The sequence below is a fragment of the Vombatus ursinus genome, unplaced genomic scaffold (genome assembly GCF_900497805.2).
Source record: "Vombatus ursinus unplaced genomic scaffold, bare-nosed wombat genome assembly UNPS02014779.1, whole genome shotgun sequence".
In the NCBI taxonomy this organism is placed as follows: Eukaryota; Metazoa; Chordata; class Mammalia; order Diprotodontia; family Vombatidae; genus Vombatus; species Vombatus ursinus.
In genome coordinates, this window is record NW_020954557.1 from 50,087,645 (window position 1) to 50,107,932 (window position 20,288).

A 20,288-nucleotide genomic window follows, 5' to 3' on the forward strand; every position below is an offset into this window, starting at 1 on the left:
GCCAGTCAACCAGTAAAACTTTCCAGTTGGCTGGTAGGGATAGAGTCCAGCAGTGGTATACTCTTGTGCTAGTCCAAACCCAGGTCAAGAACCTGCAGATAGCAATCTAACTCTGCATTGTATCAGAACACTTTGGGAATACCGGAAGCTCGTAGGATCCTGACCTATCCCTCAGATAAAGTACGCAGTTAGGGAGTAAGTTAAAAGAATGGGCAAACAAAAAAAAAAGAATCCCACATAATGAGCTATAATGGTGGCAGGGATGCTCAAGACACAAACCTAGAAGAAAGAAATTACTCCAAAACATCTACAAGCAGTGTCTCAAAGGAAAACAAAGCTTGGACATACACCCAACTAGAATTTCTTGAAGAGAGGAAGAGAAGAATTTTTTAAAAAGAGTTAATTTTTTTAAAATGAACAAATTGAAAGTGTTTGAGGGGAAAAGGAGCCATAGAAGAAATAATTGGAAAGGGAATTAACTGTTTGGCACAAACAGCTCTACTCAAGCAGCAAGTTCCTTGAAAATTAGAATGGACCAAAGAGAAGCCAATGACTTTATGAGGAAACAAGAAATGCTAAAACAAAGTCAAAAAGCTGTTAAAAAAACATAAAAAAGAATAAAGTATTCCAGAGTGAAAACAACCAAAATGGAAAACAACTGAGAGAAAAAAAATTAAGAATCACTGACTATCTGAACACTATGTCAAAAAAAAAAGACAGCCTAGACTTCATATTTCAAGAAATCTTAAAATTGCCCAGAGTTCTTAGAACTAGAAGATAAAGTGTAAATAGAAAGAATCCACTGGGTACTTTGTGAAAGAAAGCTCAAAATAAAAACTGTCCAGGAATATCATTACCAAAATCCAGAACTTCCAGATCAAATATTTCAAGTAGCCAGGAAGAAAGAATTCAAGTGCTAAGAAGTCACAGTCAGGATCACATTCTATTTAATACCTACCTCTATACTGGAGCAGAGAACTTGGAATATGATATTACATAAGGCAAGGAATATGATATTACATTAGACAAGGCCTGGTAGTGTTTCTGCTATGTTTTGATGTTCATAGGAAAACAATGGGGGAAAAGGGAAGAGGAATGCATAGACATGGGGGTGGGAAAGGAAAAGGGAGGTTAGGTAAAATTATCTTACATAATCAGGGAGCACAAGTAAACATCTATACAAACAAGGAGAAGGGGATAAGAAGACAAGGGGAATGACTGACTCTTAAACTTCATCTGAACTGATCAAAAGAAGGAAGAATACATATACACACCAACATATAGTTGGGAACAGGAATACATTTCATTTAATGGGAAATGGAAGGAAAAGAGGAAATAGGGGGAAGGGGAATTAGAGAAAGGGTATATTAAAGATTGTTTTACTTTTGCTAAGGAACACAAACTTATATACAAAAATATTCATAGCTCTATTTGAGAAAGCAAAGTGGGAATCTGAGGGCATGCCCACCAATTAGGGAATGAATGCACAGTTTATGGTCTATAAATGTGTTGGAATACTACTGTGATGAACTTTTATCAGCATAGTGACCAACCAGGATTCCAGAGAACTAATAAGGAAGCATGCTAATCCCCTCAAAATAGAGAGGTGAAGGACTCAGAATGCAGAATGAGACTTTTTTTTTGGAAATAGGCAATGTGAAAATTAATTTTGATTAACTATACATACTTCCAATGGGTTTTGTTTTTCTGGGGTAGGAGGCTTGGAGGTGGAGGGTAAAAAGGTGGATCTTGATTGATTTATAAAAATGAAGTGATTTTAAAAATAACTACAGATAGCTTAAAATGCTTGGGAGTCTATCTGCTAAGACACACAGGAATTTGTGAATGCAATTATAAAACACTTTTGATATAATGATGGATCTAAATAATTGGAGAAGCATTAATTCCTCATGGGTAGACTGAGCCAATATAATAAAAATGATAATGCTACCTAAATTAGTTTACTTATTCAGTGACATATCAGTCAAACCACCAAAGTATTATTTTATAGAGCTAAAAAAAAAAATAGTAACCATTCACCTAGAGGAATAAAAAACAAGACTATTAAGGGAATTATTTAAAAAAATGTGAAATAAAGGGGCCTTAGTAGTATCTACTATAAAGCTATAATCATCAAAATAACTTGATACTGGGTCAGAAATAAAGAGAGTAAAAAGTGGAACAGATTATGTACAAAATATACAGAAGTAAGTAAGCACAGTAGCCCAGTGTGCGATATTTCCAAAAATTCTACCTAGATAGGTAAAAGCTCACTATTCAACAAAAACTGTTGGGAAAACTAGAAACTGTAGGCTTCCTTTTGGTTTGAGATTTTGGCCCTGGTTATACTACTGCTAGCATCATACTGGTCTGGTAGTTGGAAATAAGACCTCACTATTCCTTAGGTTTGATCCACACTGCAGCTGCTTGCTTCTGAATTTATTCTTTTCTCACATATTGCCCAGGGTCTACAAAGGCACCTTACCTTGGAAGGCCTCCTTTTGGCACAGGTATTCTTCTTGGTTCATCCTGGATCTGACCCAGTACCAGATAGCAAACAACAAAGCTGCCAGCTGGCACCTGTCCCTGTATCCTTCATGAGGCTGAGGTTCTCTTGTATGGGTATGGGACCTCTTCTTTACCCAGTACATAGCTCCTGTGCCCAGTGTCTTCAGACCTCTCCATTACCCTATGCTGACCTATTCTGGAAATATAACTTACTCTGATTTTTCTTGGATTTCCCAGTCAGGACTTGGTCTAGTGCATTTTCTATACCTCATTGGAGAAATTGTGTTAGGGAGTTCAGTTCTATTTTGCTGATACTACATCATCTTGGTTCTCTACCTTCCCCCACCCCAACCATTGCCTTTTTCTAAAAGAGAATAAAATTACTTCAGCTGAAAGCATCTGCTAAGCCTGAAGCTGTAAGTGACAGATATTACAGTAACCCATAAGGAGCAAGCACAGATGAACAAAAGGACAGATTAGAAGTGGAGCATCAGAGAAGCACCCCAGTTGATTGAATAATCTAGCTGAAATGTCATGCCCAGGGAGGTGACAGTTCAGCAGTATAGATCAACTCAACTTAGCAGTGGAAGCATTTGTTCAACACAGAAGCTACTTTCACTAAATAGCTTTTTATGGACAGTTCTTGAGATAAGAAAGGGTCATCAAGGTCTGTAGTTCCAGAGTTTTAAGTTGTCTGGGCCACACGCGTTCCCATCATGTATCTTACTATCCTGGAACTTTAAACATGTGCCCAACTTCCACATGGTGATTATTCACATTGATAGGAAGAGTCTGATAGAAATTTATGTGTAAAATGTTATGTAAATATCTGTGTTTTCAGTAAATATCTTGATTGGGGTTGATTAATAGTGGTTGATTTGTTTATGGAAAACATACCAGTAGGAGCTCATGGCTAGAGTATTAGTAGAAGTCACCAGTTACCCCTAGTACTGTAAGAATTTCAGCAGTCAGTCTCCTTCTGAGAAACCTCAACCTGCCAACATCAAGGCAGATTGAAAGGAAATAAGCCATAGAGAGAGGGAGAAGTTAGTGCTCCCTATGGGAAGCATGAGAGGAGCTGCTACCCAAGGATCACATGAAGGAATTGGGGTAGTTTAGCCTAGAGAAGAGAATCCTCATTGTGGATGATTTCCATGTTCAAATATTTGAAGGACCATTGTGCAGAAGGGTTCAACTTGCTCTGTTTGGCCTCAGCAGACAGAACCAGAAGCAAAGGTAGAAGTTGAAAAGAGGCAAAATTAAATTTGATGTCAGGCAAAATTTCTTAACAGTTAGCAATACCTAGAAGAGAAAATCTCTGAAGGATTTCAAACTGAGGCTGTGTGAACACTAGCCAGGTATATTTTAGTGTTTTCAGGTATGGGTGGGGCTAATGGGTGGTGCTGTATAAGAGTATGACATTTAAGTTCATTTGAGTTAAATGTCAAGGGACCTTGGTATGACAAGTTGTGCTTAAGATGTTGATGTGATATTGAAGTTGTGATGTCAAACTGGCAGCTGGAAATGTGATTCTGGACATAAGAAATGTTAGGGGACTTTTGGGAGCCAAGATGGCCAAGTGAGCAGTAAATCACCATAACTCTCCCACATTCACCACCAAACAACCATAAAATAATGCCCCCAAAACAAAACCTGAAACAGCAGAACCAGCAAAAAGATAAGGTGAAACAATGTTTTAGCCCAAAAACTTGGAAGATCAGCAGGAAAGATCTGTCTCACTTGGGTGAGCACAGTCCAGGACAGGAAAGATCCCAGCCAGCCAGAAGTAAGCCCCACCTCATCAAACCAGTGGGAGATGCTGAACTCCAGTGTGGTGGAACAGGCAAGTGCCAACATCAGGACCCACCATATGCTTCAGCATAGCCAGGGGGAAGGGGATGACTCCAGTTCTGAGAACCTCCATTTGCTTTAGCATAGCCCTGGGCAAACAGGTAGATGCCAACCCTACAGGTGCCTAAGCAAATGGGCAGCACTTAGGGTTGTCAGCACCAGGCCCCCTTCATCTGCTCCAGTGTAGCCTTAAGCAAACAGGAAGCTGCCAGCGGCCAGACCTGGGGAAACAGGTAAACATCAATGCAGAAACACTCCAACAGCCTCAGCACATGCTAGACACCAACACAAGGACCCCGGCTCAACATTAGGTAATCTGCCAGACTCTTCCAGCCTCCAGCAGCTCCAGTCAACCCCCTACCCAACCCCCTCAGCACAGCATCAGACATGAGGGTCCCTCATGGACCTCAGGGCATCATCAGGGCAGCACCAGGTAAACAGCCAGGGCCTGAGACAGTGCTCCTTCACCCTGGGTGCAGAGCTCAAATTTAAAAGAAAGTGAAAAGGCCAAAAAAGATAAGCAAAAAACAACAAAAAAAGAATCTGACCATAGAAAGTTATTATGGTAACAGGGAAGATCGAGACATAAAGTCAGAAGAGAATAACAATGTCAAAACACCTATGGGTAAAGCCTCAAAGAAAAATGTGAAGTGATCCCAAGCCCACGTAGAACTTATGGAAGAGCTAAAAAAAAGAGTTTAAAAATCATGTAAGACATGTTCTATAGAAGATGGTAGAGATAAGGCAGGAAGTTGCTTGAGTTCTCCCCAGTTTCCCTTGGAAATAATGTTAAATCAAGCCTCTAAATGGATTCTGGAACAAAAGAACCCACAAAAAAAGTGAAACAATTTTCCAGCTTAAGATAACTGAGAAGGACTTCAAAAAAGGTCGGTCTCACTTGGGTTAAAGGGGAGTAGAGTCCATTGTAGATGGTGTCTGGGCAAGCCACAGGGAGGCTCTTAGCCACAGCACAGATCAGCAACCAAGGCCCCTTGATCCTGGCTCAGAAGGCCAGAGACACAGCAAGCCAGCTGTGAGGCCTCTAGCCCCATCACAGATGGCAAATTGGCAGCCCTGGAATCCTGGCAAAACAGAAGTGACAAGGCTGGGCCACCCCAGTGCAGTGGACAAGCCACAAGCACAAAAAGCCAGTGGCCAGGCCCTTAGCCCCTAGCACAAGAAGCTTGGGATGGCATCCCTATACACCAGGAGCAGAGGTCAACTTTTAAAAATGAGCAAAAAGACTCACCATATAAACAACAAAACTAACAGAAATCATATGATTATCTCAATAGATGCAGAAAAAGCATCTGACAAAATACAACACCCATTTCTATTAAAAACACTAGAGAGCATAGGAATAAATGGAGTCTTCCTCAAAATCATAGATAGCGTCTATGAAAAAAAAATCAGCAAGCATTATATGTAATAGGGATAAGCTAGAAACATTTCCAGTAAGATCAGGGGTGAAACAAGGATATCCATTATCACCACTGTTATTCAATATTGTGCTGGAAATGTTAGCTGTAGCAATTGAAGAAGAAAAAGAAATTGAAAGAATTAGAAGAAACAAAGAAGAAACAAAGCTATCACTCTTTGCAGATGATATAATAATATATTTAGAGAATCCTAGAGAATCAAGTAAAAAAAATACTTGAAATAATAAACAAATTTAGCAAAGTTACAGGATAGAAAATAAGCCCACACAAATCATCTGTGTTTCTATATATTACTAACAAAGCCCAGCAGCAAGAGATAGAAAAAGAAATTCCATTTAAAATTATTGTAGACATTGTAAAACAGTTGGGAGTCTACCTGCCAAAACAAAACCAGGAACTATATGAACACAATTACAAAACACTTTTCACACAAATAAAGTCAGATCTAAATAATTGGAAAAATATCAGTTGCTCATGGGTAGGTTGAGCTAATATAATAAAAATGGACAATTCTACCTAAATTAATTTACTTATTCAGCACCATACCAATTAAACTACCAAAAATTATTTTATAGAGCTAGAAAAAAACAATAACAAAATTCATCTGAAAGAACAAGAAGTCCAGAATATCAAGGGCACTAATGAAAAGAAATGCCAAGGAAGGTGGCCTACCTGTACCAGATCTTGAGTTCTATTACAAAGCAGCTATCACCAAAACTACTTGGTACTGGCTAAGAAATAGAGTGGTGGATCAGTGGAATAGGTTAGGTATGCAAGACACAATGGTCAATGACTATAGTAATCTATTTAATAAATCCAAAGACTCCAGCTTCTAGGATAAGAAATCACTATTTAACAAAAACTGCTGGGAAAACTGGAAAACAAACTGGCACAAACCAGGTATAGACCAACATCTCACACTATCTACCAAGAAAAGGTCAAAATGGGCACATGATTTATACACCATAAGGAAATTAGAAGAACAAGGAATAGTCTGCCTGTCAGATCTATAGAGAAGGGAAGAATTCATGAGCAAATAAGATATAAAGAGCATTGTGAAATGCAAAATAGGTAATTTTGATCATATTAAATTAAAAAGTTTTTGCACAAACAAAACCAATGCCACCGAGATTAGAAGGAAAGCAGAAAACTGAGAAACAATCTTTATAGCAAGTGTCTCTCATAAAGGCCTCATTTCAAATATATAAAGAACCAAGTCAAGCTTATAAAACTGCAAGCCATTTCCCAATTGATAAATGGTCAAAGAAAGGACATGAACAGGTAGTTTTCAGAAGAAGAAATCAAAGTTATCTATATGCATATGAAGAAGTGCTCTAAATGACTTTTGATTACAGAAACACAAATTAAAATAATTCTGAGATACCACCTCACACCTCTCAGACTGGCTAATATGACCAAAAGAGAAAATGATAAAGGTAAGAGAGGAAGTGGGAAAATTGGGACACTGATGCACTGTTGGTGGTGGTGTGAACTGATTCAACCATTTTGGAGAGCAATTTAAAACTATGCCCAAAGGGCAACCAAACTGCGCATATCCTTTGATCCAGCAATACCACTACTAGGTTTGTATCCCAAAGAGATCATAAAAAAGGGGAAAGTACCTATATGTGCAAAAATATTTATAGCAGCTTTTGTTGTGGCGGCAAAATAATGGAAATTGAGGGGATGCCCATCAATTGAGGAATGGCTGAACAAGCTGTGTTATATGAATGTAATGGAATACTACTGTGCAATAAGAAATGATGAACAGAAAGATTTCAGAAAAACCCAGAAAGACTTGTATGAATTAATGCAAAGTGAAATGAGCAGAATCAGGAAAACGCTGTACACAGTATCAGCAACATTGTGATCAGCTATGAATGACTCTGCTCTTCTCAGCAACACAATGATCCAAGACAAGAACAAAGGACTCACTAAGGAAAAGGCTATCCACAACTAGATAAGGAACTGATAGACTCTGGACATAGATCGAAGTATACTTTTTTCACTTACTTTATTGTTTTTCGTGAGTTTTTTTTTCCCTTTTGATCTGTTTCTTCTTTTACAACTGTGACTAATATGGAAATATGTTTTACATGATAGCGCCTGTATAATTTATATCAAATCACCAACAATTTTAGGAACAGGGAAGGGGAGGGAGGGAGAAAAATTTGGAACTCAAAATAAATGCAAAAATATTCTTGACATGTAATTGGGAAACAAATAAATACTATTAAAAAAGAAATGTTAGAATTAGAGATGTAAACTATAATGATAAAGATATTTGTGGAGGGGTGGTTGAAGGCACTGGTGTTAGGATGTCTAAAACATCATTAGATTGAAAAGGGGAATGTAAACATTAGCACAATTTACTACTTTACCAATTATATATAAACATAGACATATTTTTTCATATATACTATATGTGCATGTATATATATAAAATTATACACACATATGAAAAGTGAACAGTGGACCTATGCTTATTGCATAAGGGAACAAGCAGTATATCTAGGAAAATATCTAGGAAAAAAAAGTATAGTGATATTGTGATGACCAATCACTTGTTAGTTTAAACAATCTTAAGCTTAGAGGTATTAAGACAGGAAAATACTGAAACCAATTTCGTGATAAGAAAAGAAATATGCAAAGTGAAATACATTCTAATTTTTATGATTACAACGGTCCTAATCAAGATAGGCTCCTAAACTTAAAATAAATGTTATGCTTTGACAATATGTAGAGGAACCATTAATTCTTCAATTGGTTTACTCTTGTTCCCTGCTGCAGATAATTGCTTAGTGTTGGCTATTAGCTGGGATATATACATTTTTATGACGTGTTTGGGGACATGCTTCCAGTTCCATTGATTCCTTAGATGCTGGTTCCCTACATGTTTGTAAAGAAATATAGGAATATAATATCTATAGGGAGTCAGGAAGTCAGGGTGTAATCCTACATAAAGTAGAATCATTTTTTTCTTTTGTTAATGCAAAGGAAGAAGAGAGAGATGGAAAATTATCTTCACTTCTGAACTCACAAAATATGACTTTCCAGGTACAAAGAGAACTGAACTGATTAAGAGATAGACCATTAACTTGAAACTAGCACTAATTAGGGTAGCAGAAAATAAGCCAAAGGGGTCACTGGTACTCCAAGTTCAATCACTTCTGTGGGGTTTTGTGCATTGGCTTTTTCTCTTGAACCAGATAGATTCTAGATGGAGGTAAATTTGTGACTGATTAATGAACAAATATTCAATATATTCTACTTCTGTAGAAAGAAAGTCTCCACTCATTGGTGTGAAGTTCAGTTTTAACACAGCAGGGCCATAAAACTTTGAACCACTTGTGAAAAGAAAAGAAAACACAAACAAGAAGGAATGTGCTTGAAGTAAGCTTGCAAAGACCATACCATGATTTCTGTTGAGTTACTCTAGGAATGTACTTTGTAAATCTTAAAATGTTATTATTTTTTATGGAGAAACCAACACTAGAGAAAATAGCCAACTGAGTAACTTCTACCAACAGCTATGTCATCTTTTAAATAAAGTCTGGCCATTTCACTACTCAATTGAAAAACTTTCCATTGATCTCCACTGCCTAGTGTATATAGTGTGAATTCCTGATCCTGGCATTGAAGGATCTCCACAATCTAGTTCAAACTACATTCTAGATCTTATCTCATAATATTCTCCTTTATATACTTTAATTACATATTCTCATCCTACTCCCTTAGGAGCATGGATTTAGAGTTGCAAGGGACTTTTGAAGCCAACTATCTCATTTCACAGAAAAGGAAACTGACATTTATAGATGTCAAGATTTTATGTTTGGCTAATATGAAGATATGTTTTGCATGAATTCACTTGTATAATTGATCTCACAATGCTCTCCTTCTCAATGGGTGGGGAGAGGTGGGAAGGAGGCAGGGAGAGAATTTGGAACTCAAAATTTTAAAAAATTGTTAAAAATAAATAATTTTTTTGTCTGAGTGGCAAAACTGGGATTTGAACCCATGTCTAATGACTCCAAACCCAGTGTTCTTTTCACTGGGCCATGATGCCTCCCATCTTGGTACCTTTCTGTGACCTGTGCTCCATATCTGCAATGGCTCTCCTGACTGTCTCTCTATCTGCTAAAGTGGATAACTCTACTCAAGCCTCACTTTAGATGTTACCTTCTCTTCTTCCTCTAACTTTCCATTACACTTTGCCTAAGCACTCTTTTGTATTAGTTACTTGTGTATGTTTTCCACCACCCCATTAGAATATAAACTTCCTGAGAGCAGAATCTGTGCCTTATCTTTCTTCCTATCCCTACTGCCTTACCCAATACCTTGCAAAGAGAAGGCATTTCATGCATGTCTATCAAATTTAACTGAGTTGAGAAGGAAACCCAAACTGCCACAATATAAAAATTCTATTATTATCATCATTCAGGAATGAGGCATTGTAGTTGATGCAGATTTCTAGTCCACTAAAAGCTTTTTACTGATTTCACTGTATGAACTATAATTGGTAGAGGTCATCACCTTTAAGTCCCTAGGTCTTTGAGATTCCAGTCTGCATTAATGAGAAGTAAATCTTATCAAGCACTTTTTACCTAAATGTATACCTATTGACTGACAATCTGAAGAGAAAAGGTAGTTGGGCCTCTGGATTTGGGAAAGAGAAGTAGCAGAATGTTCTTAGTATTACTTAATGCTGAAAACTTGCTCATCGTTAAGAAGAATTAAGTATATCTATCCACCATCTTTGACTAGTAGACTGTGAATTTCTTGAAGGCAGAATTTGTGCCATACTTGTTTCTAGATCTGTCCCAGGAACCAGACAAGTGCCCAATGCCCAACATGGTGTGTAATAAATATCAGTTGCATTAAGTTTCAGTGCTTGAAACTTAAAAAAAAAAAATCAGTCCGGAGCCTTTTCCCTTTAACAAATGATAATAGATTTTCAGCAAAGAACAGGCTCCCCTTTTCTGAAAGTAAAGTGGTGTCTCATTTTATACTGTGTCTTAGTTTTAGGAGAAAATCCCGTAGAGTAAAAATTGTCCTCTTTCCTCCAACAGCTTCTTAGGTGAACAGCCTCTGGCACGTTGCAGCTGAGGGCAATCTGCAACCCAGATCTATAGTTTTGAAAGAGAGATTGGCTCTATGGGCTACATGAGGCTGGAGAAGCTGATGATGCTTCCTATCTCACCTTAATTTGTATTTCCCCTCTCTCAAGGTTAGGGGTGGTACAAAGTCACATCTGCTATTATTCTGGGGTATATAAAATGGAATGGTAGACAGGTCTTACTTATTATTTAAATTATCTTAGCTTCCTCTTTCTTCCTTCTTTCTCCTATTCTCTCTCTTCCCCTAAAAAAAGTGATTAAGTAAGGATATTATGAGACTTTATTTATATCTATAAACACTTCCAAAAAATACTTCCCCCAAGCAGAATGTCAGCTGCTCTAGCTTGGTGACTGGTTTCTCTTTTATTTTTGTATTACTAGCTATTAGTGCAATGCCCTGCACATAGTACTTTAGAAAGACTCCCCAAATATTGATAGCATCATATTGTTGAATAGCTTTCAGAGTTTTTCCTTAGAAGCTGCAAAAGCAGAGTATGTATGTTCATTGCATCAATTTTAGCAACCAGTGGGCTCTCTTCTCCCCCTACCAAGACCCTCAGGGTATCTAAAAAATCATACTGAGAAACTACGATTCCTTGGAACTGAAAGAAAAAAAAAGCATGTCCCTCAACATTATTCCTTGCTTATTCAAATGATACTCACCTTTTCTCTTATGTTTGCCATGATTCCTATATTAATTTTACTATTTTCTTACATAGTGTAGCCAGACCAAAAAAAAAAGAATTCTGAATAAAGCAGTTCTCAAATCCAAATGCCATATTATCCATTTTCTCCTTTCTCCAAACACACCCCCTTTATTCAGAATAGCACTCTAAATCTCCCAAATACACTGTCAAATTGGCTCTCATACATATTCTTTCACTCATGCATTCCAGGAGGTCCTTGCTTACCTTCTGACATTTCTGAGAGCTAGACTGTAGAAAACTTCCCTTGAAAGGTGACCTTCAAATGTATCTTTGAAAACTGAACTAAAATGATGAAATATTCCAGAACAGCAAAAAATCAGGTTCCTCTAGCATGTATGACCACCTTTAATTTATCTTTCTTTAGAAGAGGCCTCCTAAAATAGTGTAAGACTATTGCTAATGATCATATAATTTGGGGAGGAAGAGTAGACTTAAGGCAGAGGCATGATATAAGGTGTAGTGGTTTTTTCTTTTTTTGTAATTTTTTTTGCCAAAATATATCGTATGATATATTTTAATATGATATTAAAATTATATACTGTACTGAAGATATTATGCAATCTCTGTTCTACAGGAAGAAGATTTATTTTAAATTGAAGTAGAAATCTGATATGTCGTGTACATTTAAAAAAAGTCTCTACCATTCTTGGTCCAGTTCTAAGTTGGGGAAGATCTGAGTAATGTATAATACAGTTGACTAAAGACCATCTATAATTTGATAAGGATTGTGGGGGGAGCTGGGGAGAACTGGAGTGAAAGGGGACCCATCCAAATTTGGGGAAAAAAAAGGTTAAATTTAAAAGGTTCATATGCCATGGGGTGGGAGTGGGAGGGCATTTAGGGTTTAAAATATACTGTTTGCCAAAAAAATTTATGGGTCACCTTTAGAGAGTCTGCTACACACAGATGCCAGATTATATCTGTCACAAGCTGTCAAAATTATTTTCTATTGACCTAAAATCCTCTGGGGATTGCACCAAATCCACATAATCTTACCAAGTGCTAATGTTTACATTAGTGTTTCTGTAGCAGCAGATGTATGTATAAAAACACATACTGTCAAGCAACTCCCCACTGGCTGCACATCAGAAATGGCAACATAGGGCAAGGGTCAGACTCCTGACATGCAGTCAGGGAAGCAATTTTCATATGAAAGCAACTTCCTAAGCAGAGCTTTGTACCCAAATGCCTGAACATATCTAAATTTTTTGGAGTCCCATCTGTTCTTTCCTGCTTCACCTCTTTGGGAAAAAAATAGGGAAAAATTGCTTCTAGGAGGTCAAAATGTATAAGCAAAGCCTTCCTTCTTATTTGTATAAAGGTTTGGGAAAAGACAGTAAGGAAGACATTCACTTGAGAAGCTGAATGTCAAATCCTGAGTGTGAGAATCTGCCATATACCTAAGTAAGTTTCCACAAAACCAGGGGAAAACATCACATGAACGAGTGAAAATTAAACAGAAGATGAAGTGGCGACAGTTTTGTCCCAGTAACACATTTATTCTAAAATAATACTTCAGAGTGTATCTCCGACCTGCTTTGGTACAATTTTTAGAGTGGAGCAAAAAAAAAAAAAAATCCTCCGTACAAATAAGAGACTGTTCGGTTATTGACAAAACCTTTTTTTTTCCCTCAACTTGAGCCTGGTTGATCTGATGCCTTCAAGAAAATTCTTTGAGTGAGCCTTTCAAATGCATTGTTCCTTCCAGTCTTTCAGAGCCTGCTTATGCTAATGGACGTCAAGGACAGGGAGACTGAAGTTCCAGACAAGGTCAGGAAGGAAGCTCACGGAGTTTTTATTAGTCCTGGTTTGAGATTTCTCTTACAAAGTAGAGGTTTTGATTTAAATATGATGAATTAAACTGTTTAGAACTGTGAACTTGCTTCCTTCAAAACTTAATTCAAGTGCCACCTCCTACAGGAAGTTCTTCCTGATTTACCCACTTGTTAGCACTCTCTCCCTCTTAAAAGTAATTTGTATTACATTGTGTTTGCTTATATGGAGGAAGCATTGATGGAAAGAGCCTTGAATCTAAAGTCAGAAGTCCTAGGTTCAAAATTTCTCTCTCCAACTTCCTACCTGATATTTCTGGATGTCCACAGATTCTATAAAATGAGAGGGTTGAACTAGATTGCCTTTAAAGTCTTCCGCAGCTCCAAATCTATGAGTCCATGTCGTATCTATCCAGTAGAATCCAAGCTCCATGAGATTTCGGTCTGTTTGTTGTTTGCTTCCATATGTCCAGTCCAGTGTTTGTTGAGTTGAATTGAATGGATTTACCAAGAAAAGCCAACTTCTTAAATCAGTGTATATGTATATATATATGCAGATATATGTATATAGTATTGTATGTTTATATATGTATACAAATACATACATATATACAAACATACTCACACACACAGTTGCTGTCACAAATGGTTCAAGGGTATTTAGATAAATGCTATTATAGGGAATTACAAAGGCCTACAATGTGAGGGATAGCTTCCAAAGGTTGAAAAGTCAAACACATTACAATTTTCCTCTGCCATTCAGTTTTGCGCATTAGAACTCTTTTTCAGGGATTTGAAAATTGTTTAACCCATCTGGCAAGCTGAAAACATCTTTAAGCTTGGAGGTAGATTAATTCTCTAAACTTGTTTAGACCCATAGCTCATCTCCTAGTCATGTGCTTACAAAATAGTTAGCTAATTACCCTGAAAACATCTGACTTCAGTACATTAGAAAGGAAAAAGGCAGATTGGATTTAATTATTATAACTTATGAAATTATTACTAATTGTGACATTAAATATTGTCAGAAATCCAAAACAAATGTTCTTGCTTTTAACTCTAATTAATTCTGACTTTCCAATTAATATTAATTACTCTATGTCAACAAACTGGATGTTTCCCATATCTGGTATCACAAATTAATTAGATATTAAGGGAATTTAAAATATTGAATGTCCAATCAGAAAGAGGCAGATCTGGCAGAGAAATTTTCCTCAAATACTTTAAACAACAGAAATAGTGAATCTGAAATTAGAGCAGAGACAACTTAAATAGAAACAGAATTAGCTAGTATCCTCCACTGACAGGTAACACACCTTACTTGACTCTATCACCACCAAAAATACACAAAGCAAAAGCAATTTTTTAAAAAAAGGCAACATACAAGAAAATCGGGAAGTTTTGGTTGTTCCTTGTTTCTTGTTTTTTTTTTAAGAGTTGAGTTCAAATGTTAGTGTCTTTTCTACCTTTGGCCTAGGGTTTAACCATACCTACTTTGATTGTTATATTCACTAAGACTTTGCAGGGAAAAATGTATAAATAAAAAGCCATCTAATTGTCAAGGTCATGCAATTGCATATTCTGTTTCTTTCGTACCACTCTACAGTGCTTTGCTTAGAGAGGGCATCTAAAAAAAATGTTGATATGCCCAAAGGGCTATAAAACTGTGCATACCCTTTGATCCAGCAATAGCAATACTAGCTCTGTATCCCAAAGAGATCATAAAAAAAAGGGAAAAGGACCCACATGCACAAAAATATTTATAGCAGCTCTTCTTGTGGTGGCAAAAAAAAAATTGGAAATTGAGAGGATACCCATCAATTGGGGAATGGCTGAACAAGCTGTGGTATATGAATGTAGTGGAATACTATTGTTCCATAAGAAAAGATGAGCAGGTGGATTTCAAAAAAAAATGTGGAAAGACTGATGTGAACTGATGCTGAGTGAAGTGAGAAGAACCAGGAGAATGTTTTACATAGTAACAGCAACATTGTGTGATGACCAACTTTGATAGACTTAGCTCTTCTCAGCAATGCAATGGTCTAAGTCAATTCCAAAAGACTTATGATGGAAAATGCTATCCACATCCAGAGAAAGACCTATGGAGTATAAATGCAGATTGAAGCATACTATTTTCTCTTTTTTTTCTCTCATAGTTTTTCCCTTTTGTTCTAATTCTTTCACAACGTGACTAATGTGGAAATACGTGTAATATAATTGTACATGTACAGCCTATATTAGAGTGTAGGCCATCTTGAGGAGGAGGATGGGGAGAAAAAGGGGAAATTTACAACTCAAAATCTTATAAAAATGAATTTTGAAAACTAAAACTACATAAAATTTTAAAAATAAAAAATTTTGACAAATAGAATAATACATTTTAACTGATTCATCTTGTATTGAGTCACTTTTTCTGACAAGATTCTTTCCAGCTCTAAATTTATGATCCTATGATTCTTGAATCCTTGTGGAATTTAGCAGGTGTTATAGGCCCATGTAAAGCTATTGCCATTACCTTTTGTCCATCAATATTATGGATTCCATTGTAATTGAAAGAAATAGGATAAGGAACTTATTAAAGGATGCCCTCTAATTTAACAGTGACCATGTGCAACATTTCAACTGTTCCTTTTATCTCCTGCTACAAAAGTTGAAGCTCATCTCTGTGTATCATCTTCCAGATAGAGAGTATTAGACAAAGTGTAGCTGTTCACCATGTAATTATTATTTTTCATAGTGCCACGTATAATGTGATGAGTGTTATTGCACAAACCCTCATGTAATTTGAAAATCATTATCTCCTGGGCCAATTTTTTCATGATCTACAATAATGAAGTAATGAAATGCAAAACCACCCTATATATAAAACACTCAGAAATTGCATTTTGTGATTTTAGTGACTCTATACCACACTTTTTAATCTGTTTAAAGAAATTGATGAAATTTAACAGTAGGAAAACATCAAGGTCCTTAAAGTGAATAGTTTAACATCCTTTCAAGTTTTATGAATTTGATATTGGCACCAGGTAATGCTATGGTGAATTATGACACAGAAACTAAGTCTCAACTGGGACTTTTCTCTCCTTTCAATTGCTCTTCAGTGCCTATTCACTGGCAGCTGAAAGTCCTGTTCTATTTGTTGAGAATAAATGCTTCATGAGGACAGGGACCACATCTTAGTTAGTCATATATTTTTTAATGCTAGCACAGTGCTCTGTACATGGGTGACATTAAGTAAATATTGATAAACTGAATTAAACAGATGGCCTTTGAGTTATTTTCACTTCTAAACCTATGATTGGCTAATGCATGCACAGGGTACTTAATGCTACATCCAGAAAGCTTAATCCTGTAAAAATGCAGTACAAAGTTTCAATTAAAAAATAAATTGATCTTCTGCCATAATTCTAAAAAAATACATTACAAGTTTTGCTGATGAGCAACTAATGTTAATGAGTGAAAGATGGGAGGGAGAATAACCTTCAGCAAACTTAATTCTTTAATCCCTAAGGATCCTTATGAAGAATGTGAATAAGAGCATTTCACCCTAAAGTTACCTACACAGTTTCATCATCCAGAGTGACATTACCTGATCAAATCTTTGCTGGTGCTGGTACTGAGAAAAAGTATTATGTGAAGAGGCAATTTCATCTCTCTCAAATTGTTTCTTCACCCTGGCTAAGCCACCAGGCACTGTTCGAGTCTCAGACTCCTCCATCATCTAAGGTGATACAGGAAAAAAGGAAAGAAAAAAAAAAGCTGAAAATCTTGGTTTTGGAAGGAGTTCTTATACTTTTTTTAGAATGGTAGAATCAGTCTGGACCTATGATTCCATCAGTCTAGGAAATAGATCGATAACTCATCTGTAACTTAGAGTCAAAAATGGCTGAGGGGGTTGAAAGATGAAATAACATGCTTATGATCACACTACTACTGTCAAAGGTAAGATTTGAACCCAGGTCTTCATTGGCCATCTATCCACTAGACTACCATTAGCTGATACCACTTATTGATGGGCTGTTTACTAAAACAGTGTTCAAACATGCCATTAATTCATAGGCTTTTATCTAGGACACTGATTGAAGTAGTATCTCTGCTATATTTTTCTCATTTATCAAGACATTTGATAGTTAAAGGAATGCTTAGAATATTTAGTTGACTCCCCACAAGATACATTTTAATGTCTAACAGTAGTATACAAACTAGTAGGCATTAGAGTAATGGATTTAATTATAAAATAAACCCTCAATGAGCTTGTCATTAAAGTCTCAAACATCTGTATAGGCAGTAAATTATGAAGATAAGTTGTCAAAACCTTGCTGACTCACTGTGAGATTATTACCTGATTCATTTAAAAGATTGAAGATTTGTAAGTATTAATGGCCTTTGGAGTTCCAGAATCCTCCTCTCTTGTAAAAGAATAAGAAGGCACAGGGGCTATCATGCCATGGCTGGTGTGCTGAGATCCATGGTCATCTCCTTTTCTCTTGAGGACTTTTCATATACTTTCAGTGAAGCTGACAGAATTATAGCAGTAAGATGGCTACCTCTACTGGGGGCACTTTCAAAAGCACTGTATAAATACTGGCATACTAGGGAGGCCCTATTTATATAGCTCTAGGAGACTAGGAGAACACAAAAAAATGAACTGGTGATTTTTGATTTGTGGGATTTTCATTTGGCATACTCAAAGGTTCAATGTGTTTTTAGTCCCAGAATGCATTTTGACTTTCAGGTGCATAAGCCCTAAGTGGGTCATGCCATACTTCCTGGAGGCCAATGAGGTCTTGATAATGGTCAAGGAACTTGAAATGTGAGCCAACAGTACCAGGACAGTGTGGAGACATCCACACAGGATATACAACTAGTTCACACAAGTTTCTCCAAATCTGAAAGTTTACCAATGTAAATAAGAGTCAGTGTATGGCAAACACATTCTGGTACTCTGTTAAGTAGGGAAAAGAACACTGAAACATGATAAGAGCATACATAATATATGTAAATCATTGGGTTCACTTGTATTCAGAGCCCCCAGGGAGAGAGAATAACTTGATGTGTCTTCAATGTAAACATTTGGCATAGTTCTATTCCTCTTTCAGCAGATGGTCCACTAAGGAAGTTGACCAAATTCATTTCAATTTCACTGATCCTTGTAAAGACCTATATAGGACCACAGATTTAGAGCTGAGAAAACCCTTAGAGGTCATTAGGCACAATTACAGATGAGGAAACTGAGGCATTTAAGAAGTTAAGTGAGTTGGCCAAGGTCACACTATTGGTAAGTGTCTCAGGCAAGTTTTGAATCCAGGACTCCGTAACTCCAAGTCCAGTGCCCATGGTACAGGTCCATTGTACCATGCTGCCTTCAAGTACTAAACACTGTTACCAAGAATAGATATACTACCTCCTCCTCCCAACCTGCTCAGCCTTGCTATATAACCTCCTTTCTCCTGAGTTTGCATAATTAACTAGTAAAATAAACTGGTCTTTGGGTCTGGAAATATGTGTTAGGAGAATACTAAAACTTCTCCCCCTTCCCTTGGCACCCACCCACAATCGCTTACTCTTTTCATGTAGGCATTCAGTCTGATCCACTTTCTTGACTTTAAAATTCAAGGTCTTTTGTAAAATTGAGATTTTTGGCCAAATAATTAATGTTACTTAGATATTTTATCCTTAAGAGTAACCTTACCTAAAAACAGGCATTTCTCAAATAATTAGCATATACTAGTTATTTGTTTCGATCTGTGTAAAGGCATGGTTTATGCTGACAGAGGTTGGGGTCCTAATCTTAACCCAAAATTCTATCTACTTTATCAGCTTTTATTTAAAAGAAAGGTCACCTGGTGATACTTAATATGAGCTATAAAGTAATGAAAAAGTTCCACAATCCTTTTTTACATTGGTATAGGGCCTAGAAGGAGAAGAAAAAAATGAAGGCCTTTTGGGTCTATATGAGAACAAGCTATCTTTCTCCACCCTTCATCCCACTCAACCTGGGTGCATTACATACCTACAGCATAGATGTATTACACAGAACAAATCAACATGAATATTATAATAAGAAGTCTGTTATTTTGAATAACTACAAGTGGTTGTAACTATACAAGTCATATGCAAATTGACCAGATGAGTTCAACTTGTGACTGGGCATTTTCTCATTGCAAAAATTGTCAGGGAATCTGAGGTGCGTGGTAATGAGGTTATCTTTTTCTTTTCTTTTTTTTTTTTTTTTGCTAGGCAATGGGGTTAAGTAACTTGTCCAGGGTCACAGCTAGTAAGTATTACATATTTAAGGTTGGATTTGAACTCAAGTCCTCCTGACTCCAGGGCCAGTACTCTATCCTACAAATTATCTTTCCAATAACAAAAATGGAATCAAAAGCAACTATTCATATTTCCTTCCAATGGCATCCTACTTGGGGAATTAGGTTATTTACAATCCTGCCCCCTGCCAAAAAAATACAGAAAAGATGTTTTTCTGAATAGCTTTGACAGACTCCAGAACTCTGATCCATGCAACAATTGACCATGACTCAAATCACCGATGACCCCCATCTCCTGACAAAAACATGATGGACATGAGACATGTCTTTAGAAGTGGCTAATATGAGAACTCATTTTGCTTGATTACACTTCTTTTTACAAGATATCCACTCCCCTACTACCAGTTTCTTTGGGAGGAAAAAAGGAGAGAGGGAGAAAAAATAAATACTTGATAATTTTTTTTAAAATAGTTTAACAAAAATAAGGGAATAGGGGTTAGACTTGTGATTTTATTGATAAAGGGAACTTTCAGGTTCAAAAACATCTACAACCAATGCAGGTTGGCACCTTCTCTGTAACTTATAATTTCAGAGAGTTTCCTGGAAAGCACTGAGAGACTAAATGACC

The 20,288-nt window shown here is 36.8% G+C and overlaps 1 protein-coding gene across 1 annotated transcript in view; it reads right to left on the reverse strand.

Annotated features, from left to right (window-relative positions):
* The window catches only part of XIRP2 (xin actin binding repeat containing 2), a 382,450-nt gene that overhangs the window by 36,565 nt on the left and 325,597 nt on the right, over positions 1 to 20,288 (reverse strand). The window contains 2 exon segments of the mRNA XM_027865703.1: positions 4,519 to 4,634; positions 16,984 to 17,115. Of these exon segments, the coding sequence (XP_027721504.1) occupies positions 4,519 to 4,634; positions 16,984 to 17,115 (248 nt within the window).